Raw genomic sequence first — 25,472 nt, forward strand, 5'->3', positions numbered from 1 at the left:
AAGGGTAAAATTCATTTTGCAACAAAAACCCAATCACCTGCAAGGAAAATAAAACACTATTTTTCATTACGAATGATTCGATGATGAAAACCTCATTCAGTAAGCTAGATGAAAACTCCCCTGGCAAAGTGAACAGCCTAATTATGTGTTGTTTGTTCAAGCCAATAGCCAAATCACATTAGACTCAAATAGAACTTTCAGTTTAAACCAACTAAATACATTCCAGGTGCATGAAAACAGGAGGTGTGTAAAGTCTTACTTTTTTTTTTTCGCCAGCCTAATGCAGGCCATAGATGGGTCGAAAATCGGGCGATTTTTTGGCCGAAAAAAAAATGGTCTGATTTTTGCACCGTTAATGGGTTAATTGGTCGGCCGTTTTTCAGGGTTTTGGCACATGTTTTTTTATGGTAAAGTTTGAAAAAAATCGGCCGATTTTCCCGGCAATGATGGACAAATTGGCCAATCGTTTTACCGATAAAAAATCTGCGCATGAGCCGTGACCCGCAAGAAGAAGAAAGAATAAGAAGAAGAAAAAGAAGAAGAATTCCAGTCCGCTATTATATTTGACATGAAAAAGTATTGCGGTTGCAACAATGTATCTATTTGTATCCGAATAAAAAAATCTTTATCCGAAATTGATACAAATAGATACATTGTTGCAACTGCAATATTTTTTCATGTCAAATATAATAGCGGAGCTCTCTGCAAGGGACAGAAGTAATTAAATGCCGGCCGTAGACGGGACGTAAATCGGCCGTTTTTTTTTTACCATTGGTGGTAACGTCGGCCTATTTAACGACCAATTTTTCATTTTTTCTTTTTAAACGGACGGTTTTTGACCCGTCTATGGCCTGCATAAGTAAAATAGCCTGTACCCTGCTGGCCTGATTCAGAGACAAACTCTTGCTTCTTGTGTGGAAGCAGTGGTGTCTCTGTAGAGGTTCAACCCACCTTGAGCTAGAGCTCTGCAATCATAAATGAACAAGAACTTTGCTGTTTGAAGAGCTAAAGGGCTGGCTCAATGGGGGGTACGTTGGATAACTGCAAAGGGACCACTGCTTTCACACAGAGAGCAAGGAGTCTATTATCTGTGACATGTGGGCAGGGCTGGAGCTGCATTCTAAAGAAAACAAACTAAGAATTTGCACACCATTTTTCATGCACATGCAATGTATTTATTTGATTTAAACAAAGTTTTGTATAAAACAATCTAAGTATAAAATTATATACATTTTCCAGTCTACATATGCATAACAGTTTTTACCCCTATAATTATGAATGTTTTTAGTAGTATTTTTATTTTAGGTTTATTGATCTTTTAAACAGTACCCTTGCAACCTGTTTATAATTCAGAGTTGTGCATGACAAATGGAATATGCTAAACACATTGTGCAACAATCTCTCCTGTCCGACACCTGGAGGCTATCATATTACAGCAATGTTAAAGATTGCTTCTTTTATGTATTTGCCCATGGAAACAATTACACTTTTGAAATGCTTCAAGAGCATTTAATATAATGGACTTTGTATGGTATGCCTCGGCTTTACCCTGTAGAGAGCACTCAGCCCATTCAGCTTGAACTCCATTTGTATCTAGTTCTTTATCCATTAATTTTCTCCTGACCTTGGGCATAAAATGTATGCTCTTTTGATGCTGTGTGCTTTGTGCAGAGAAAGAAGAATAGCATAACCAATCCATCACCATTATGAATGATATAGCTTAAAACAAACATGGGTCAGAGATATATATTTTAGAAGCATATTTGTATTGATCCTATCACTATCTTGGGCTTAAAGGGGAAAACATTCATAGGTTATAAATGATGAGGAGAATGTTAACAAATTATCCTTGTAATATTGGAATTGCCACAAGTGATGCCTCAGACTTATCCATCAACAATGTTCAAAACAAAGTAAACTCTACAAGAGAAAATACCTATGCTGAGAGTAGAAAGACACATATTTTTCAGTACAGTATTTCAGATTAGCTGGGCCAGATATGGCCATTGCGTTTCATTTCATGGACCATATCTCAGTGTTTTTCCCTCTCTATATGTACAATACTGACAACATAGCACCTCGAGAAAGCAAGTTAAACTGCTAAAGCTAACCAGGGAACATTGCTTGCTGTCAGTTGGTTATGTGCTGTGCAAAATCCCACATATACTTTTATGTTTTTGGTCACTCTTGCAGTATTGCAGGGATCATGTACCACAATTTAAAACCATACATCCTCAATGTTCATAATCATCAAACATGTGTAATGTCCCTTTAAATCTACAATACACCATGTGCAATGTATGTTTGAAATAAAGTCCTAAAAAAGTTATTTTATATTCAAAACAATAAACTGTTAAAAAGTCCAGGAAAGTGCTTGTGAAAACGAAAAAATCCAAATTATCTTGTGCCAGGATGCAAGCAAACCAATCCAGCCACCACCACCAGAAAAGATAGAAAAACTCCTTACCCTGTAATATACCCCTCTATCACAAGGAGGTCAAAAAGCACTTTGTTGTTATACCACCATTCTATGCTCCTTCCTGCTCCAGACCCACTCAGATGTCTTTCCCAGGATCTCATAGATAATTTTCAGGACCCGCATGGATAGTTTCCAGACATATATCCAACACCACAGGACTGTGGGACTGCAGGTATTCAGTCACTGAGGCTGCTACATCTCTTCCCGCATGGACTATTTACTTAAAAAGGAAGCACACTGCTCATAGCATGATACTGTTTAAAATCTTAATTCAAATAGTTATATCAAAACAAAAGTGCTGCGCTATATGAAAAAATATTACAAATGTACCCACCTAAAAACTGAAAAACAATCAGTGAATAAAAGTGAAATGTAATATGATACAGTAGCCCATAACTGTTACCAACATTCACTACATATAAAAAAAGTATATAAAGATAATATAATACGTGCAGTCATTAATAATGTGGTTTAAACAAACAATCCATATAAATGAAAGTCCTTGATGCATTGATCTGACACACAAATCAAAGGCCTCCAAATTCAGTGCACAAGAAGGAAAAAAAATGCTCAGTAGAATGAATGACTGCACCCACAATTCGTATGAACCTCAGTCCTAGGTAGAGTGAAGTGACATCCAGATGTGGGGAAAAAACCATGAGGAAAAACATAATGACGTCAGACACTGTGCCTTGCTCGCATGAGATCCTGGGAAAGATATCTGAGCAGGTTTGAAAAAGGAAGGAGTGTAGAATGGTGGTAACATTAAGAGGACACTTTAGAATGGCCATTGCTAAAAGAACATAAATAAACATATCCATATAAATCTGTAGATATTTAAATGAATATGATTTGAAAAAAATCTAAATGTATTTACTGTAAATGTGCCATTTATGTGAGATTCATTTAAATATTTAAAGCATCTTGCATTGGAAAAGAATACAGTTGAAGTTAACTCCACCTGGGATGTCAACTCATTCAAACACTACCCATCTAACTTTACATAAAGTTAGGTCCATATATATTTGGACACAGGCACAATTTTCATAATTTTGGCTCTTTATGCCACCAGAAGCAATCCAACAATTGTTGAATTTGAAGTGCAGACTTTCAGCTTTAATTCAAGGGGTTGGACATAAATATCAAGTACAAATTTTAGGAACTGTAACCATTTTTATACACAGTCCCTCCATTTTCAGGGGCTCAATTGTAATTGGACAAATGAATATAATCATAAATAAAATGTTCATTTTTATTATTTTGTTGAGAATCCTTTACTGGCAATGACTGCCTGAAGCCTGGAACACATGGACATTACCAAAGACTAGGTTTCCTCCTTTCTGATGCTTTGCCAGGCTCTAACTGCAGCTGTCTTCAGTTTTTTGTTCGTGGGTCTTTCTGCCTTTAGTTTTGCCTTCAGAAAGTGAAATGCATGCTCAATTTGGTTGAGATCAGGTGATTGACTTGGTCATTGCAGCATATTCCACTTCTTTTCCTTCAAAAGCTCCTGGGTTGCTTTTGCAGTGTGTTTTGGATCATTGTTCATCTGTACTGTGAAGTGCCCTCCAATCAACTTTGCTGCATTTGGCTGAATCTGGGCTGACAGTATATCTGTAAACACTGCAGAATTCATCCGGCTGCTTCTGTCTTCTGTCACATCATCAATAAACACCAATGACCCAGTGCCAGTGGAAGCCATGCATGCCCATGCCATCACACTACCTCGACCATGTTTTACAGCTGACGTTGTGTGCTTTGGATCATGAGCTGTTCCAAACCTTCTCCACACTTTTTTCTTCCCATCATTCTGGTACAGATTAATCTTTATTTCATTCGTCCAAAGAATACTTTTCCAGAACTGATCTGGCTTTTTTAGATGTTTTTTGGCAGTCTAATCTGGCTTTTCTATTCTTCACGCTTATGAATGGTTTGCACCTTGTGTTAAACCCTCTGTATTTAATCTTGTGAAGTCTTCTCTTGATTGTAGACCTTGACAATGATACGCCCACATCCTGGAGAGTTTCCTTCACTTTTCTGGATGTTGTGAATGGGTTTTTCTTTACCATAGAGAGAATCCTACAATCATCCACCACTGTTGTCTTCCATGTATGTCCATGCCTTTTTATGTTGCTGAACTCACCAATGTGTTCTTCTTTCCTCAGAATGTACAGAAACAATTGAGTACTGTCCGTGATACTTTTTTTATTTACACTAACATACAATTTGCAGACAAGCTTTCAGGGAATGTCCCCTTCTTCAGGTCCAAGCAGTACCTTGTCCCCAAAATTGTATGTTAGTGCAAATAAAAAAAGTATCACGGACGGACAGTACTCAATTGTTTCTGTCGCAAATGCACTAATACGGCTACAATCACCTCTCTTAGAATGTACCAAACTGTTGATTTGGCCACTCCTATTGTTGCTGCTATCTCTCTTATGGATTTGTTTAGTTTTTGAAGCCTTACAATGACCTGTTTCACTTGGATGGACAGCTCCTTTGAATGCATGATGTAGGTTCATAGCAATAGATTCCAGAAGAAGAAATAATGAAGGAGTAGCCCACACCTGGCAATGAAGCAGCTTTTGATTCAACAGTCCAATTACTTTTGGTCCCTTGAAAAAGGGGGGGTGGCTATTCTTAAGAGCTGTGATTCCTAAACCCTTCCTCCAATTTGGCTATACATACCCTCAAATTAAACCTGATAGTGTGCACTTTCAGCCCATACCCATTATATAACTATAGTTTGAATATGTTTTGGTAAATACCTGAAAATCTAAAATTGTGCCTGTGTCCAAATATATATGAACCTAACTGTATATTATGTTTGAATATGACACAAATGGACAACTAGTCTACGTTATGTTGGAACTAATCTTCAATTTAACACACAGTAGATTCATGGCTACAAACAAAATATCTGTATGTATTCAGTTGAACAGGAAAAGAAGGTAAGAATGTGCTTACGGCTGGGTTAACACTATGGTGTACATTTATGAAAGAGAGAAAAGCCGAGATCCTGATGAAAAGGGCCAAAGTACACATTGAAAGAATTGAAAGAACTGCTTGTTTTTTAAAAGTGGTTTTAAAGGCTCAAGGTTTTTTACCTTTATGTATTCTATGCATGAAGGTAAAAAAACCTTCTGTGTACATCGCCGCCCCCCCCATCCTTATTTGAGCCTCCTCTGATTCAGCGACAATCTTGAAAGACTCTGCTGTTTGAGGACTCTTCCTCCTCATTGGCTGACATAGCAGTGGGAGCTCATTGGCTCCTGCTGCTGTCAATCACAGCCAGTGAGGAGAGAGCGGGGGGGAGGCGAGCTATGGCTGTATGTGTCTTATAGATGCATAGAGCAACAGCTCAGGGGCGAGCCCTGGGGGCACTGCTTGAGGGGGAGGAGCAAGGAGCTCCGGCAAGGACCCAAAAAAGAAAAGGATCAGGGCTGCTGTGTGCAAAATTACTGCATAGAGCAGGTAAGTATAGACATGTTTGATATTAAAAAAAAAAACCAAAGCTTTAGTGTCACTTTAAACTTGGCTGCATTGTAATATTACACTCTCACAAGATCACAGGTAGTCCTCTCCCTTCTACACAGATCTCAGCCATTCTCAGTGGAAAAACGTCTCCCTTCTTCTCCTTCTGAGAACAAATGTTCTTGGCTTCATAAATAATGATTCAGAGGAGAATATTCTTCTCAGAGAACTGCTGAGAACTGAAATTAGATAAATTATCTGTTTAATAAGCGTACACGTATATGTGGGGGTGAAACTGTGTTATTGTTTGCTCTCCCGCACCCACATCAAAAAGTCTCTGCTGTTAGCACCCCCACGTACTGGAAACTGCAGCACGCTTTCCTGTTCTGGGAACCTCATAGTACTATGTGGTTTCCCTGTGGCTGTAATTTTTGAAAAACCTTTTCCCTACATTTTCCATAGGTACAGTAGCCACTCAAATTAATGGGCTGCTGTACCCCCACACACCTGGCCTCCAGGAAAGCAGCATAGTGTGAACTTAGCTGTAGATGAAGAAAAAACTTGTGAATATCTGTAAGTAGGTAATAGGCAGGAAAGCTGGCAAATAAATGTGGCAGAGATAGGAAATATGTATGTCTACAGAAAAATTCTGCATACATATCTTCCTGCTTGCTATGGCTAATTCTTTTACTAAAAGATTTATGAAGGTATAGTAAAGGAGTTTCTTGAAGTAAAAATGGTTCTGAAATACTCTACCCTTATGTTAAATTTCCCAGTCAAATGGATCATTTATGTATTGTGACATTTTGTTGGTTTGGTTTTAAATTATTTCATTAAATATATTTTGCAAGTAATTAAATTATTTTTTTAAATATATATAAAATATTGTGATTGTGAAGGCTAAAATATATTTTTTAAAATAACAAACATGTTATACTTACCTGCCCTGTATAGTGGTATTGCACAGAGTAGCCCTGAACCTCCTCTTCTGGGGCCCCGCGCCTGTTTTTATGGCTCTTCCTCTTCTCCGTGCACCACCATAGAAAGCAGCTTCCTATGGGGGTGCATATGCCAGCTCACTCCAGAGCTGGGATGTATGTGTCTGTAGATACACTCCCTGCTTTCTGCTCACATGATTTGTTTGATATCAGCAGGAACCAATGGCTTCCACTGCTGCCTCTCTCTCCTGTGAATGCAGGGAGAGAGGAGAGATGCTATAGACAGGCACGGTGCTGGATCGACTGAAGACTCATGTAAGTATTAGGGCGGACGATAGAAATACTTGGGACATTTTTTACCTTATTGCAGGGAATGCATTATGGTGAAAAATATTATGCCTTTAGAAACACTTTAAACAGAGCAATGTGCGTTGACCTGTCGCAGCTCTATGAATACTGTATTCTGCCTGCTTTATTCATTAGAAAGCTGAAGTGTGGTTGGTCGCTGTAGGTACTAGCCTATTTTCACAAATTTTTCCCTTTAAAGTATATCGCTAGGCAACATTTTTTTAAGCTGTGAATAGAATGGGATAAGTTTAGACCCTCTGTTAAGGTTTAAAAGCTGTCTATGTCCCACCGGTGAGTTTCAGCTTAGCGTAGCTACTTCACATGGAGTATATTTTTGGCTGACTATGTGTCATTATATACTCAACTTATTTTAGCAAAATGTATTCATTGAGCAAGGCCTATATTTTATTGTGAATAGTTCTGTTAGGGCTAATTGTAGAATTATCCTTAAGAGGGGGATTTAGGCAGTATTTGCATTGCATGGAGCTTTGTCAGTATTTATAACTGGGATACACAAAAAACCCACGTGACCTCAAGGATAAGTAACAGCATTCATACATGATTATATACTGTACTTTAAAAATATTATGTATATTTAAAGTAAAACTAGAATATCTGTCTCTGGACTTGTGGGGGGAGCAAAATAATAGGAATGTTTGCTTGGGAGTGTAACTTGCTAAGGGTATTTGTTTTACCGTACTTGAACATAACCTGTGCAGATCAGTATTATCAGTATGATCAGATTATAGTTTAAATTATAGACCATCTTGGCAAAAGTATTCATCTAAATTTATGAGTATAGCAATTGAACTATTCTGTCACGGCGGTCACATGACCCTAAACCCACCCCGCCTACCGGCTTCTAAAACCCTTAAAGGGCCGAGAGGCACCAAGGGGTTAAGTTAGGGTGACTAGGTAAATTAAGTGGTATGTTGTGTTTAGAATAAATTGCTTCTAAAGGCTCAAGGTTTTTTACCTTCATGCATTCTATGCATGAAGGTGAAAAACCTTCTCTGTGCAGCACTCCCTAATTCCCTAATACCCACCTAATCCCCCTCTCGATCCAGAGATGTGCGCTGGAGTCTCAGCTATGCTGGGACTCCCTCTTCTCGTTGGCTGAGACAGCAAGCGGGAGACATTGCCTCCCACTGCTGTGAATCACACCCAGTGAGCCAATGAGAAGAGAGGGGACGGGGCCGAGCCATGGCTCCGTGTGTGAATGTACACATGGAACAGTGGATGCCCCCATAGCAAGCTGCTTGCTGTGGGGGCACCCAACAGGAGGAAGGGGCAAGGAGTGCCAGCGGGGGAACCGAGAAGAGGAGGATCCAGGTTGCTCTGTGCAAAACCACTGCACAGAGCAACTAAGTATAGATATGTTTATTATTAAAAAAAGCCTTCAGAATCACTTTAAGGGCTACCTTTGGGTAAGGGTTAGATTTTAGAGATTAAAGTGGTTGTAAACCCCCACATATACCCAGTGAAGTTACTGCCCTCAGGTGATACACAGAGATGAAAATAATCCTCCTGCATAGGCTGTACCTGTCTGTCTATAGCCTTCGTTCCCCTACATCCACTCAAAGTGCAAAATTTACACAGGATCTCTCAGCTCTGAAAAGCAGGAGGCAGAGAGCTGAAGTTACATCAGTTGGGAGAGCTCTGAGAGCTGATTGGAAGGAAGCCCACCCCCTTCACACAGCACACAAGAAAAGAGCTGATGCTGTCAATCACTGACTGTGCCCTCCCTGTCACTGTTTTTCTCTTGGTGTCAGGAAAACTCATCAGAGGTGACACATGCTTATGGCAGAGGATGAGGCAGTGGACAGAAATGACACTTAGTATTCTTGATTGAGACAAACACACACTATAGAGAAATATGCTTTGCTTATATGTAGTGTCTGAGGTTTACAACCACTTTAAGTTTAATGGTAAGCTTAACTTTAAAGGAACTCTGTTACAGAGTTCAAAACTTTTAAAACGCAGGACCTGCAAAAGAAAATGGTATATGCTCACCTGTCCTGCTACCCATTCCTCTGATCTTCAGTCTTTTGCAGACCAACAACCTCTTCACATCTGTTACACTTTTGGATGTGTAAGATGCCTGGTCTCTTGCTAAGCCCTCCCACTGCCTTGCATCACTTCAGAACACAGTAGTGACATAGGAGTCAGTGGAATTTATCACAGTGCATGACGCAAGATGTGGGAATCCGACATACCTGGAAGTGTCAAATGATGAAGATTGGATGCGTTTTAGATGCTTTATCAATTTCAGATCTGTCACCTGGATTACAAACCTAACCTCTGCATGGTATGTTAAGTTAGGATGTTAAGTTTTGGGAGCTGTGCCCAAAAAAGGAAAGCAAAGGACTAGCCTTCTGTATTTGTTGTGGTCTCCCTGCAACTTACCATGCCTTGTACTGCAGTGTGCCTCATGCTTTGCGGTAGCCAGCTTGGTAGAAGCAGGCCTTTGCTTTCTTTCCTTTCTAGCAAGTAGAGCAGGAAGCACTTCTATTTTTTTCAGGAGGAATATAAGACAAATTATAGATTTTTCAGGGTACTACTCATGCACAATTAACATTTCTAGATGTTTCCTATAACACCGCAAACATTCACTTTTTGAGTTCAAGTCCACTTTAATGTCTGCTATACTATGTGTACCGTGGTGTACTGGGTCACATAGTGTGTCATGCCATTATTTTTGTTGGTTTTATAAAGCATCATCTTACAATCTATGTCAGATTTTTTTTTTAAATAACATTCTCATGGCAAAAAGATCAAAGCTAAACCTTTTGGGACCTCCTGCACTGCAAGCGTTAACTGCCTGTGAAGTCTAGGGTAGATGTATAAGGTGTTATACATACCTTATTCCTAGTTCTGACACCTATCTGACGCTCCGATGTTCTCTCCAGTGCTCCAGGTTGTGGGCGGTCCCTTGTCGTCCTCATGTACAGTGCAAGAATGCATTGCACATAATGATGTCAGAGTGCGACCGTCAGCAAGCGTAATGAAGAGAAGAGGTTTTTGGGGGACCAATCACCTCGTGTGGAGGAAGCCTGTTGGATATAGTGTGTATATATATATATATATATATATATATATATATTCCTTTTCCAACATACCAACATATGGTTAGTTCTATTTTTTCTGTTTTTAGTTTCATCTGGAGATAATGACTGCACTTTTATTTTGGCTTCTAAAAACTATTGTGAATCCTAACAATAACAATAGCAAAACAATATGGCCTGAAATTGCAATATTCATTTTAGAAATATTACATTGACCTTTTCCATCAGGAAGAGAATACCTTATCTTTTGAGGTCCTTAGTTTTACTTTGTCAAAGGTCAAGAGTCAGCTTCTCAAAATCATTGTGCTTATAGCCATTTCAAGCAGCTGTCTGTGGCAATCATTTTGCCAATTTCTAGGCAGGTGATATGTTCAATGCTGGAATCAAAAGGTCTTCAGAGAGATGAAAGAGAAATCTTTGCTCTCCCTGGAAAATAGCTTAGTGGTGACAGAGAAAACCTGAAGAAAAACAGTAGGAAGAAGAGTAAATACACATATTCAGTATATAGTTAGGTAAAAAAATTAGCTGTATTATTGTCTGTCATTTTTGGGTACTGATTGTTCTTTCCAATGTTGGACTTAGAAGACACTTGTGACTAACAACCAATTTTGGTTTTGCCTCGAATAGCCTTTCAGTGAGTTCTGGGCACCGATGCATTTCAACAAAGCTTACCAGACATAATATACATTATGCTTCCCATTAGCACAATACCATGCAGAGGTTACCTAAAGTATTTAATATTTTAAATTCATTAAATTACACAACGCTTCATCGTCAGAGTGTGTACAACTTAAACATGAGTATAACTAAGGAATATGTATGTGTATATATTTATATATATATATATACAGTATGTATAAATGTATTCATTTTTTAAAATCTATTTTAAGGCTCATAAAATATGTTATTTTATCTCTACCTATGTTGTTTTGTGCTCTCCTAATAGAACCTCACTATTAACACAAATGCAGTTAAAGTGGTAGTAAAGTCTGCTTTTTAGCTTGTACCTACAAGTAAAACTGTAATAAGGCTTACCTGTAGGTATAGTGAATATGTCCTAAACATGCACCATTTGGAAGATATTTACATGTGTAGCAGCTGGTGACGTCATCAGCGCATATACACTGTGCTCTCCACCGACAGGATGCTGTCCATTGAGAGAGCTTTGCCGCTGCCATGACTCCCGCACGCATGCGCGTAAGTGATGTTATCAAAGCTCAGCCATTCAAATGGCCAGAGCCCACATACCCACAAGGAAGACCAGGTGAAGATAGAATCCCTATTATTGGGATTTTATTGGGATATTTACGCTGCTGGCATAATTTACGTTTAAGGGCACCCCTGCACACTACCACTGTAGCAGGCAATATACCCACACTACAGTGCCCAACAGTACATATTCTGTGGTGGTTTGCATTGGAGAAGAGGGCTAAAAATGAATTTGCTGCCGTAACACAGCAGAATGAGAGTTTTAACCACTTCAGTTCAAGAATATTTACCCCCTTTCCCGACCAGGCCATTTTTTGTGATACAGCACTGCATTTAACTGACAATGGCACAGTCATACAACGCTGGTTGCATATAAGACTGGTGTGTATGTGTGTATATATATATATATATATATATATATATATATATATATATATATATATATACAAACATTCCCATAGACACACTCCTAAACCTTGTGGGCAGCCTTCCCAGAAGAGTTGCAGCTGTTATAGCTGCAAAGGGTGGGCCAACTCAATATTGAACCCTACTGACTAAGAATGGGATGCCATTAAAGTTCATGTGTGTGTAAAGGCAGGCATCCCAATACTTTTGGCAATATAGTGTATATACACTGTATATACACAGTACTGTGCAAAGCATTGGAACTGGGGTGCAGAAAAATCGTGGTAGCAGGTGCTCTGGACTGATGAATCAAAATGTGAAATAGTTGGCTATAGCAAAAGTCAGTTTGTTTGTGAAGGGTATGAGAACTGTACAATAATGAATGTTTGCAGACAACAGTGAAGCATGGTGGAGGCTTCTTGCATGTTTGGGGTTGTATTTCTGCAAATGGAGTTGGAGATCTGGTCAAAATCAATGGTGTCAATGGAATAACCTACCTGGGCGAGTTCCTTCAAAAACTGTGTGCAAGCATACCTAGACGAATTGAAAAATGTATGTTGTTTTGAAGGCAAAGTGTGGTCACACCAAATTTTGATTTGGTTTGAACTTTTCTTTTGTTAATTTACTTTTCATTTTGTTAATTGATAAAAAATAAACTAATAACACTTCTAGTTCTGAAATCATTCTTCATCTACAGCATGTATTTATACCTGCCTAAGACTTTTGCACAGTACTTTATATACTGTGTATTTATCATTAAAAAAGACAAGCCAGTATCCTGATTTCTCTCTATGTGAGGCCACACCCTCATTCCTTTTATTGACACCATCACTGCAGAGAGAAAATGACTCAGTGATCAGCCCTTACTACACAGGATATATTAGGCCTAATGCTAGTATCTTTGAGAGAAGTAAGTTTACATTTTCGTAACTTAGCTGGACAACTGTCCCTACCTACTGCCAAAGGGTTACAGGTCTTGCCATGGATTTGTCACCTCTCTGCATAAATATGTATGCTCCACTTCTAAACACCACAGTGTCCGTCTCATACTTGTCTGTCACCATTTTCTGTACATATGTCACATCTGCTACTCAACAGCACAATGTCCTTGCCCCTGTTCTCTTACCGCAAGTCCTAATGCAACTGTTCATTCCACTGGTCAGGAATCATAATATCCTTTTCGCTGCTGTCTGTTACTTTTTCATATACATATGTCACATCTCCTCAACAAAATAATGACCCCATTACTGGGGCTGATCACGTCTTATATATGTGTTAGCACTATGTCCCTCTCATTACAGTGTGTCACAACGTCGTATACACATGTACCAGCAGTATAGTGGTCTTGTCATGTGTCCAGTTTACTAATCCTATCAATACATACATATTTAATCTGCACTGTAAAGCAATATAATTAAACATATTTCCATTCAGAAGTGCTTCATATTGGTTACAAAATGCATGCTAACAATTCCTGTTTATATGTAACTTCCACTGGCTAGCATTGCTATTTACTTACAGGAAGGTAGAAAAGCCCATAATAGTGATGTAAATGTTTAGTTTAATAATATTAAAGATATTTACTTTAATAAACTTGCTTAGACTGAAAAATCTTCTATAAAGTCAGTTGGTGATTTTAAACCTGGCAAACGTGTAGTTTTAATATTATTGAAATGAGTATCTTTAATCTTATTAAAATACAAGTGTATCGCTATAATCCGCTTTTCTGTTTTCCTGTGAGTAACTATAAGCAAGAGATGATTTAAATGATAGGTATCTAGCTGCATGGATAAAGCCCACTTGCACTGTTCCATCAACCTTCCTGCATCTCTCTGGGAACTAGTTGCTTGCACTGACACCCTGCCCTTTCACTTCTTCCATCCTGCTTTTTCTTCATCCTGAACAATTGATGCTAGTGCACTGTGTTTCTCTACATCATGTGTATACATTAAATATTATATTACACTGCAACAACCCAGTTAGGAGACACAGCATTCTGGTAAATTTCTAAGTCTCCTGGTCTAGTTCAACAGAATTGTTTTTTCTCAAGACCTCAGGTTAACAAAGTCTAGGTTTTCTGTGGCAACATTGAAATCACTTTGGTTAGGTCACTGAGGTTAACAGAATGTAAATTTTTGGTAAATTTATGCCCAATTGAAAGTGACCTTCCTGGAAAAAATTAATCTGGTAATAAAGGTTAGCTGGATATATCCTGTCCAGGGTTATCTCCCCTCAATTCTTGCCTGCATAAGGGCCAACCTACACTGGAGTCAGACAAACCCTTCCTCCAAAGATGTGGAAAGCTCTCACGAAGGATGCCAGCCTATCAGGCCAGGGAGGAGTCCTGGATGCCCTCTAGGTGTAGAGGACTTAGTCTTCAGAGGAAGCCCATCTTCTAGTCAGCATCCTGAAACTCAAGTCATCAGCGTCTTGACCTGGGGAAGTAGGTCTCCATCTGAAGATGTTCCTAGCCCTAATAAGCAGAGGAAGGATCTCGAATGTGTATCTACTGGTGTCTAGATTTAAAAACAAGCAGATTTGTTGCCAGGTCCAGGGACAACATAGGGTTTGTTCTATCTGACCTATGACATGTTTTGCCTTTCCAGCTTTTCCCATACCTGTTCTACAGCTTCAAGATGGAGGGCATGTTGGTAATTGCCATTGTACCAAATTGTCTCAAAAGGACATTATACTCAGACATACTCAGACTCCTGACAGATTCTCTGTCTCTCCTTCTGCCCTTCCTCCATTCTGTTTTAATCAGCATCTGGCCTTTTTTACCATAAAGGGCAAATCTCGGACATAGTCCTTCTCTTTTTTAGAGATTTGGCCTCTCATTACTTAGTTAAGGCTATTGTGCATGTGCATTTTCTTTTTTATTGTGCAGCGCACAAATCACCTGAAGGTAGGTGCATATAACACATGGTTAAAGACTAAAGATCCTGTGTCCTGTACTATACTCCAAGAAACAGATTTTACTGGGAAGTAAAAAATCCTAAATATTAAAATACACATTCAATTTAAAAATGGATAAAGAAATGTTAGTAATAATGGGTTCGCAAAACTGTCTCTGTTTTCTTTGCCAGGACTTGAAGTTTAGCTAATGAATACAGTATATTTTAGTTAATGGGAAGCAGTAACTATTTCCTGCAACCCTTTAATTTACAGAGATGAAATAATGAACAGTTGCGCAGCAATGAAATATTGAACAATGGCCAAAAGCAACTGATTGCCGAAGTCACCATGAGAACTGACTATTAGTATAATTCAATTGGGAAAGACAATCTGACTCGATGCTGTAGGCTATACGCTATTCCCGATCTGTCACTCACAGCAAGTTAAAAGACCTTTTTATGTGTTTGCTGTTTCCCAGTGATGTGCCAAGTGTGGACACAGACGTTAGATTGTTAGCAGGTTCTTCTGAACTTGGATTGTGAATGTAGAACAAAAACAGAGAGAAAGAAAAGATGACATCACCAGCTTGGCATGCACTGGAGAGCCGGTATCCGTGATACAGTGCATGACTGCCTACTGAATAGACAATGTGAAAAGAAACACAGCATCATTAGGAGGTGCTTTTCTTAGCTCACAGAAACCCTGTATTGTTTATAACCATTATATTGCAACACCGCAATAATAAGGTTGTACCATTGATGTAAATGTTCATCCAACATACAAATCACACCAATGTGAATCATTTATGTATGTAAAGGGTTCCATGTATCATATTTTTAGTTGCAGGCTGATTTGGTTTTTTTATGGTATCTAGAATTTGCTTCTCTAGCTAAACTCCTAATTAGTCCTCAAAGAATTGTATATTTCCGTAACACTGTTCACCTATTATTTGTATTATCATAATAGAATATTTTAATTATGCCCATATATTAATTAGCATCTTCCTAGTAAACACAAGACTCAAGGATTAAAGAACTAAGGTGCTATTTTAACTTTTAAAGGCTAAATTCAACTTTGGGGGAAAATGCTGAAAACAATGTGCATTTATTATTTTTTTCCCCAAAGAGTTTGCAAAGCATTGTACCCGATCAGTGGATCAGGCTGTCAGTTTGAACACTGCAGGGCTTGTGACTCAGCACCCCCTTCCCCAGGTTCATTGAGAAGTACAAGCTGCCTGGAAGTGGCAGATAGGACAGGTAGTTTTCTCATTTACAGATCCCACACAGCAGCGTTGTGTTTTGGAAGGACCCACTGTCACTGGGAACAGGGTGAGGGGTTTTGAGTTGGAGCATGTTACATGTTACTCCCTAAATATGGGTGTAACATAACATGCTGCAAAGGTGAACTTATACTTTAGCCTGGGTTCACACTGATGTGGTGCGGAATATGTAGCATTTTTCTGTGCGAATTCCGCACCGCATCAGAATCGGACCCTGTTCATGCAAACTGATGCAGGTGTGTATGTTAAGTTAACAACACCCCGAAATAGGTCCACAAAACGCAGTGCGATGTGCAGAATCGGATTGCATAGGTGTGAATACCCATGCAATCCGATTCTAGTGCGGACCCAAAAAAGGGTCTTGCATCTTATTGGTGGGGGTTTGGTGCGATTTGAGCCATACAAAATGTATGGCTCCGATTGCACCGCACACAAATTGCATGTGATTTGCACAGGAATGCGGTACGGTGGCTGTGCGAATCACATGCGATGTACCGCACCGCATTATCGTGAACCTAGCCTCAACCATAATATTACAAATATAAACAACTAAAATTGAACAGAAAATTTCCACTTAGGCAAGATGAAAATTAACTGAATATTTACTGATGAGTGGCTATTCACAAGTGGAGTTACATTTTTTTTTTTCTTTTGAAGAGACACATTTTCTAAACTGATAAAATCAAGCAGACCAAAACAGTTTTGTTGGTATTCCTACTTATGTAAATGTCATAATTCAGCTCAGACCCTGATGACATCATGTTTATTGCAAAAAGCCACAGCAACAAGTTCCAGGTTCAGGGCCGCCCACTCTAATCATCTTCAGGTAAGCACTGATGGGTGAAACGCAGTCCAGAAGTAGGGATTTTTGTTGTGGCATTGAGCAATACAGATCAATTGTATTTGACGTCATCAGAGTGCGACCTGTTTGTTGTCCTGTATTGGTCTTGGAACACGGATGACTTCCTTTGGCCTGGCACCTGATCATGGGAGAAGACAGAAGGTTATCGTAAGCTTTGGAGCAAAGAATAACTTTACATATCATTTCCAATATGACCTTTTCTGTTAATGAAGAAGAAATTGACTGCTGTAGACTACACAGGCCCTTCCTTTAAGATATTTTTGATGCAAAAGGCCTAGAGTTGTTTTTCTCCGGCTTCAGTGTTATAGGGGTCTATTGAAATCAAGCATTATTACTATATAGATCTGGAGAAGGAATTATAAATGCAGATTGGATAATAAGCGCATTTTTGTTAGCTCTTGCTAAATACAGTATACTGTAACAAATTCATGCTATTACAATATATTTTATTAGATAAGATTAAAAAAATTACTAAAAAGTCACTTAAATTCCAAGCGCAACTTCATCCTAAAATTTGTTGCCCTTATATTTTTGCATTTTTTACTTTACTTTTAAATTGAAAGAAAACAGGCATACATACTACTATTTCAATAGAGCAGGCGCATTACAAGATTCAGACATTTTACAATCTCCAAGAGATATAACATTGTGTAGCAGGACATTATGGTAGAATGGTAATTGTGTGTCTTTTGACAGATTATTGTCTGTAATAAAAATGTTATCATGTATAAGCGATCCTGAATTAAAAAATATATTTGCATAAAAAAATGTTTCATAAAAGTTACTAAACCAAACATAGATTACACTAAAGGCATGTGCCAGGTAAATTTGGTTTGAACAATGGTAAAAGCATTAGCCAGCACAACGGAAATGAACATATATTACCTAGGAAAGGTTGAATTGTGCTCTTGCATAGTAGCATACTGTATATGTGCCTTGTGTAATAGCAGATGGAAGGCCACTGACACCCTATTCTTGTCTGCTTTTTATCTTGGTACAATGTAGATCTGATGTCTATATTATAGCTGATCTGAATAAAGAGAAGTTCTGCATTCTGTTCAATGGTACCTGCATGTATTGCACACTGCTGTTATTTCATCTTTCAGAACATATTGATCCAACCCAGTTCACAATAGCAATGGGCTATACTTCAGATAGCAGAGGTGTTGTAATCTCAGTGACAGGTAGTATAATACTGGAAATTATAGTATTTTTCCCCAGCATTTCTCCAATGGAGTCTAAGCATAATTGTAGGGTTTTACAGAACGAAAGCCAATGTTTGTAGAGGTTTCTTGAAAAAAAATGATAGGATGTAAGTATATAGTGAAATTCATCCTTCAGTCTTCTAAAATACATTTTCTAGTATCTTGTACATGGTAAATTATATGTGATGTGTTGGAAGGTAATTTACAATCCTAAGAGGGGTAGAAAATTATCATTCATCTATAGAGTGCACTTTTTCAGATATTTGAATAAGTAGTGACAGGACCAAGTTGACTGAACCTTCTCTAAAATATGTAGCTTGAAGATTAGGTAAGCTGGTTTAGATGTAGGTTTATGGTTTTAGTATGACATTTTTTACAATCTATTAATGAACTGTATTTACTGATAAATAATATGTACATTAAAAGAACAAGAAATGATTTGCATTCAGCTCTGCTGTAGCTTTTTGCAAGACAAATATATGACTATATTTTGTATACACACACATACAGTTGTGGCCAAAATTATTCAACCCCCAATGCTGTAAAGGGGTTTAGGGACTATAGTGTACATTTGGAATTGTATTCAGAATCAAATCCTACAAGGACGTTGTAACTACCCAAATGCAACTAAAATGACATCAATTGTTTATGTAATACAGTAGTAAATGGTTCTTATGTGGTTTCTTCATTGCCACAATTATTCAACCCCTTAAAGACTACCACTCTGAAGAACAGAGGTTCATACAGGTGCTTTCCATCAGGTATTGAAAACACCTGTGGATGTCACCGAGCAGCAATCAAGCATAATAAGCACCAATTAGGCAGCTTTAAAATGACTGTGATACTCAGCTCCTTCTAGACATTTACTGGTGTGGTTACAAACATGGTGAAGGCAAGAGAATGGTCCAGGAAGACAAGAGAAGAGGTGATTTCTCTTCACAGGAAGGGCAATGGCTATAAGAAGATTGCAAAGATGTTAAACATACCAAGAGACACCTTAGGAAGCATCATTCGCAAATTCAAGGCAAAGGGCACTGTTGAAACGCTACCTGGTCGTGGCAGAAAGAAGATGCTGACTTCGACTGCTGTGCGCTACCTGAAGCGTAGAGTGGAGAGAAGTCCCCGTGTGACTGCTGAGGAACTGAGAAAAGATTTGTCAGATGTGGGTACAGAAGTTTCAGCCCAGACAATAAGACGCACACTGCGTAATGAAGGCCTCCGTGCCAGAACTCCCAGGCGTACCCCCTTGCTGTCTCCAAAGAATAAGAAGAGTCGACTGCAGTATGCCAAAAGCCATGTGGACAAACCACAAAAGTTGTGGGATAGTGTTCTGTGGACTGATGAAACAAAATTAGAACTGTTTGGGCCCATGGATCAACGCTATGTTTGGAGGAGGAAGAACAAGGCCTATGATGAAAAGAACACCTTGCCTACTGTGAAGCATGGTGGAGGGTCAATCATGCTTTGGGGCTGTTTTGCTTCTGCAGGTACAGGGAAGCTTCAGCGTGTGCAAGGTACCATGAATTCTCTTCAGTACCAGGAGATATTGGATGGAAACGTGATGCAGTCCGTCACACACCTGAGGCTTGGGAGACGTTGGACCTTTCAACAGGACAATGATCCCAAGCATACCTCCAAGTCCACATGGTTGCAGAGGAAAGGCTGGAACATTTTGGAGTGGCCATCGCAGTCACCAGACTTAAATCCGATTGAGAACCTCTGGTGGGACTTAAAGAAAGCAGTTGCAGTGCGCAAGCCTAAGAATGTGACTGAACTGGAGGCCTTTGCCCATGAAGAATGGGCGAAGATACCCGTAGATCGCTGCAAGACACTTGTGTCAAGCTATGCTTCACGTTTAAAAGCTGTTATAACTGTAAAAGGATGCTGTACTAAGTACTAAGATTGAATGTCACTTGGGGGTTGAATAAAACTGATAATGCTGTGAGCACAGAAAAGACATTTGTGGTTATTTCATTATAACTGTTATGTTATATTTGTCTGACCTACAAGTGCCTCTTTAATGTAAATGTAAGCAAGATGACTGAATGATCAAAAGCAATGTCAAACTGGCCAAAACACTCAATTTCAGTGGGGGTTGAATAATTTTGGCCACAACTGTATATTAAGGGCTTAAAGGAGAATTATGGCTAATGCTATTTTAGCTATACCTCTATGGATCACAGGAGTGCACTTAGTTCTGCACTCATGTGACCCGTTTTCAGAAGACAGTGGGCATCACTCAGTCGCTCCAGGCTCTGGAAACATCCCGACTTTAAAGACTGCCATCTGGCTCAGCCTGGCAGTGTGCTGCCGTGAGCTTGAGCCAGCTGTTCCAAGCACTTCAACAGCCCATCGCTCCAGTGAGCTCTGGAGGGGCTGAGCAGAGAGTGGTGACTGACAGTCACTGGCTTTCTGCAGACTGAATACTGAGAACTGAGAGATCAGCGGTTTTTGATCACTCAGTACTCTCTGTAGAGCTTGCAGAGGACAGCTGCAGCTGGAATTGGTGTTACAGCCTTCTAGGTGAGTAAGATTTTTATCTTTATTATTTTTTTTTTTCCAAATTCACTGAGGTTAATTATTAAGGTGAATCTGTGTTCATGTCAGTCAAACATATTCTAGCAAAAATACTGTTTTTTCTCTGACATCTCTCACACATAATTGGGTATTCTCTACTCTTTTTGTTATTTAGCCCCATTGTGTGATAATTTCAAATGAGCTTGCATTTGTTCAGATCCTGGTTTAGGTCCAAACCTGTAAACCAGCTATCATCCTCAGTCCAATGTACTTTGGGCAGGGTATTTCTCTTCCCACAGTTGACGTTACAAATGGGTAGGGATGCTTGGGCTTTTCCAAAAAATATGTGGATATACTAGAGCCATGCTTGGGTAAATACCAAAAACCGACTGTCACAGTTGTAAAATTCATATTGTAAAATAATCAATAAATTTTTGTGATATGGACGTATTTATTTAATGGTCTCATGTGATGAAGATAGAAGATAGACAGATATGATACTTGCTAATCTTCTTTTACTTCTGTTTTCAGAGGATCAAATACCACGTGGTTTTCCCACAATAGACATGGGCCCTCAGTTAAAAGTGGTGGAACGAACACGTACAGCCACCATGTTATGTGCAGCCAGTGGAAACCCTGACCCTGAAATTACTTGGTTTAAAGATTACTTACCTGTGGATACGAGCAACAGTAATGGGCGTATTAAACAACTGAGATCAGGTAAGATGTCAGTGCTGCAATCCCCAAAAGCTGTTTTCTCTCACTTTGTTGTTTGCTTTTTATTTGTAGGTAAAGACTTTTCTTCCTCCTTTTCTTCTCGTGTCTTATTAAGTGTGTTTTCCATGTCTGTGGTGTTGTCATAACCAAAGTCTATCTGTGTGCGGATGTGTGTGTGTTCTGCAGCTTCTGTTTAATCCTCATTCGCCACTGCTGTGACTGTACTTCAATACCTTTCATTTATTTTATTGCTCTAATGCGCTATCTGACAGATCCATTCCTCTTCCTTTTTTCTTTCTTCTTTAATTTCAACAAATCTACTTTAACATTGTACTTCATTTAGAAACTTAGTAGTAAATATAGCAATTTCTCATTGCTAAACTAATGAATAGTCAGCAAGAAAAATGCTCTGCCAATTAACAGTACAACTAAAAAAATATGCCCTTATATTATCCTTTACCCAAAATCTTTCACACATAGGCACACATACATTTTTTTGTTAACCAGAAAATAGTTAACAACAGTCAGTACAGAGTCACTATGGTATATTGTTTGCTTACATTTAAATTGTATAACTGAGCAAAATAAGAAAAACATTTATTGTATAATACAGGACACAGGTTCCTATAATTCTTAGGCCATTGGGTAATCACCTTTAGGTGATTGGACACTGACAAAATAAAACGATAAGGACACCGCTGTATTATCCCTCATACTCCCAACAAGCCCCAATTTTGCTAGTGTCCTAGGTGAAGGGACATCTTATAAGTGCTCTGAGAAAAGCAATCTTTTGATTTTGCCATAAAATTTCCTGGTTGCTATATAGTCACTATTGCAACTTTTCATCTTACGGGTCAGTTGACACCTCAGTGCATCTCAAGATGATTCTCCTATCAGGTTTTCTGGCTGCTACATAGCCACTACTTCTTTGCAGCTTCTGAATAGGTTGACTCCTTGGCGCAGCTTTGGGGGACTGTACATGGACCTTGTCAGAAGGAAATTGCGGAGCCGTCCTGTAATGTTGCTTCAGAAATTGAATCTTGTGTAAAGGTACTCACTTGGACATGTGGTCGAGTGCTATGAGTTAGCCAGTTTGGTGAGCGGGGGTTGATCATGCTGGTTGGTAAGCAATGGCTGTGCCCTATTTTGAGATCAGTGTCAAACTCCAGGCCAAGGGTCTATCTAATGGTGCACTGGATGTGACGAAAAGTGGTGGCGGGAGCTGGTCAGCTGCACTACATCTTTAAATTGATGCCTTTTTCTTCAGCTTTAGGAGTAGGACCAAGAGGGCTTCTGATCTTGCTTAGTCCTTCACTTTATTTACTGCTTTGTGCATGCCATTTACCTGTCCTCTCCTTTTCTGTTTCTCACTGGCATTTGCACAGCAATCCTTGGAAGCACCTGGAGGTTTTTAAATGACTAGTCACATTGGTGTGACCCTTCCTGCTCTGCGGCAACAGTAGCGATTGCCCCTAGTAGACTATACCTCAGCATATGGTAGATTACAGGGGGTCACATGCTATTTCTTCCTAAGGGATATGCTCCTGACAGCCCAGGTGCTGTACCCAGTCTGCCTCATGGAGAAATTACCAGCTACTATGTATGAAATCATGGGAAAACTTTCAGCCCTTTTAAAGACAGCAGAAAACAGGGGCTGCAAATGGGCCCCATCATTCTTTAACAACTTCTGCATTTCTTGAAGGGAAGGATGTAGATGTTTCCTCCTCAGAAGGACCATAGGAAGAATCCCAACCAACAATATCTTAATCTCAGGGATACTGTTTTCTGTCTTTATCAAGGCAGTGAACAAGTGTCTTGACCTAGAGCAGCCTGCATCAGATCCTGCTTTGCTTGTGAAGGCTGTATTATTCAGGGACTGGCCTCTCCTGAAGAAGTTGTTCTAAACATTTTGCACAGCAATATCCTATGTAAGAGGGTTCCTCTAAATAGTAGACAACCTTTAAAAAAAACTATCCCTGTGGTGGATCCAGCCATTTTGTGTCCTATTAAGACTCTAATAAGACTCTACTGGTGCCTGTTGAGAGTCTGTGGACAAAAGGCTCGACGCCCTCTTTAGAGCCTTAAGGTCTCACTGACCCTGCTATACAAACTACAGTTGCTGCCTTGTTCACCTGTCAGACCTTTGCTGATTATTCCAGATCCATTGTTCAGGAACCTGGTTCTATTCTTACAGATCCTTTTTTTCCCAGCAATGTAAGTTCCGATCTATGGCTTTGCATTATTGTGTAGATGGTCTAGCAGACTTACTTCACTAGATCTCTAGAATGGGTCTCTTTAATTTTATATGAGGAGCACCCTCTAGCTCAAAAGTAGGTCTGCTGACCTTGCTTGCAAGATGCTTCTCTTGTGGATGTTCTTTGATAGGGTTTCCTTTTTGGTAGGTCCTTTTTATAGCAAGGAGATCGTGTTGGAGCAACAATAACTTTTTGCCCCAAAAGATGGAGGCAAAGTCTCCTATTATTAAGCCTTCAACTCTTGGGTCATCCCTATGCTTCTTTAAAAAGCTAGGAAATTGACTTCACACAAAGTCTATCATGTTACTTAGAAAGCCTACCTCTCTTGTGTGAAGCTTGGGACTTTCATCCCAGAAAGTTCTCCATGACACAAATTCTGTCTTTCCTAAATACCTTGAAGGGTCAGGTTGCTTACTTTGCCATTCTATTTAAAAAAACACTTGCTTCTAACTCCTTGGTGAACATGCAGGGTGTCACTCGAACTGTTTCCCCTTGAATTCTCCATTGGCCTTATATGAGCTCAACCCAGATTTCTTGGCATTACAAAAACCACACTTTGAACTTCTCATCGATATCCCTTTGTCTTTCCTCATACAGTTGCCTTTCTCCAAGCTATTATTTCCACAAGGAGAGCATCTGAGTTGGCCTCAACCAGATCATTGCATGTCTCTCTCATTGCCCTGCCCCTAAACAGGGAAATTTCTTTTCACTGTCTCAATGTATTTCGCTCTGCTGCAGCTTCTTATAGAAAGTCGTATTCGCTCTTTGTCATTCCTGACAAACAAGACACAGGATGCTCTGCCTCTCGCCCCACTATCTTCAAGTTAGTTAGGCGTCTCATCCTTTGAGCTTATTGTTTAAAGGATAAAGTTCCATCCTTTCCTGCCAAAGCCTATTCCATGAGATATGTTAATGCTTGTTATTCATTTCAGCATCAGGCATCTGTTTCCCATATTTGCAGGACAGCCAACTGGTCTTCTGTTCACACATATGTTAAGTTGATATTAAAGTCTTTTTTTTTCAATAAGAAAATGGTCATACTTACCTACTTTGTGCAAAGATATTGCACTGACAGCACTGCCTTCTGCTCTTTTGGAAGCCCCCTGCCAGTGCTGTCACTTTTTCTCTGCTTCAGGTTCCTCCTTACAAGCCAGTTGCTGTAGAGGTATGATGTGTGTGTTCCCCATCCAGGCTGTGTGCATCCATAAACACACATGGCTCTGGTAAGCCATGCCCGTATTCACTTCTCAAAGGAGTGGGACTAAGAGCAGCAGGAGCCTATGGCTTCCACATCTCTCAGTGTCTCCAGGAAGTAAGAGAAGTGCTGCAGCTGAGACAGCACTAGAGCAGTGACAGGATCCAGGTAAGTGTTTATGGAAGGGAGGGCTAGGAAAGGTAGTTGGATGTTTTTTACTTTATTGCAAAGAATGCATTAAGGTAAAATAAAAAACACTTTTAAATTTTAGGACCACTGTAAGTTCTGCCAGTTAGTTGTTCAAGTCTCCCCCAATGCCAGTTTTCATCATAAAGCGCTTCAAGCCACTCTCTGAGTTTCTCAAGTCCATCCTTAACTCATTAGTTATGTGGACCTCTGTGTTATTTGCTGTATTGTCCATCACTCAGTTGGACTGCTTTTCAACGTCCCAATGGTTTAATGTACTATACTGTATGATTAGGAAAACTGGATTTTTGTCTTACCTGTAAAAGTCTTTTCTTGAGTACACAGGTCCTTTCCCCTATGTTCCTTTGGTCCACTCCTTTTATTGCTTGCTAACAAAACTGAGGCTTGCTGGGAGTGGAATAGTTAATATAAAGCTTGTTTTCCAG

General features: G+C 39.4%; 1 protein-coding gene across 29 annotated transcripts in view; it reads left to right on the forward strand.

The window, feature by feature from the left end:
- PTPRD (protein tyrosine phosphatase receptor type D) overlaps positions 1–25,472 on the forward strand; it is a 2,222,737-nt gene that overhangs the window by 1,972,344 nt on the left and 224,921 nt on the right. For all 29 annotated transcript variants that reach the window (XM_089678099.1, XM_089678100.1, XM_089678098.1 and 26 more), the window contains one exon: positions 21,205–21,393. In XM_089678099.1, the coding sequence (XP_089534225.1) occupies positions 21,205–21,393 (189 nt within the window). The remainder of the gene's footprint in view (positions 1–21,204; positions 21,394–25,472) is intronic.

The sequence above is a fragment of the Staurois parvus genome, unplaced genomic scaffold, assembly GCF_062004578.1.
Source record: "Staurois parvus isolate SC_StPar_1 unplaced genomic scaffold, SC_StPar_1.0 ptg000198l, whole genome shotgun sequence".
Taxonomy (NCBI): domain Eukaryota; kingdom Metazoa; phylum Chordata; class Amphibia; order Anura; family Ranidae; genus Staurois; species Staurois parvus.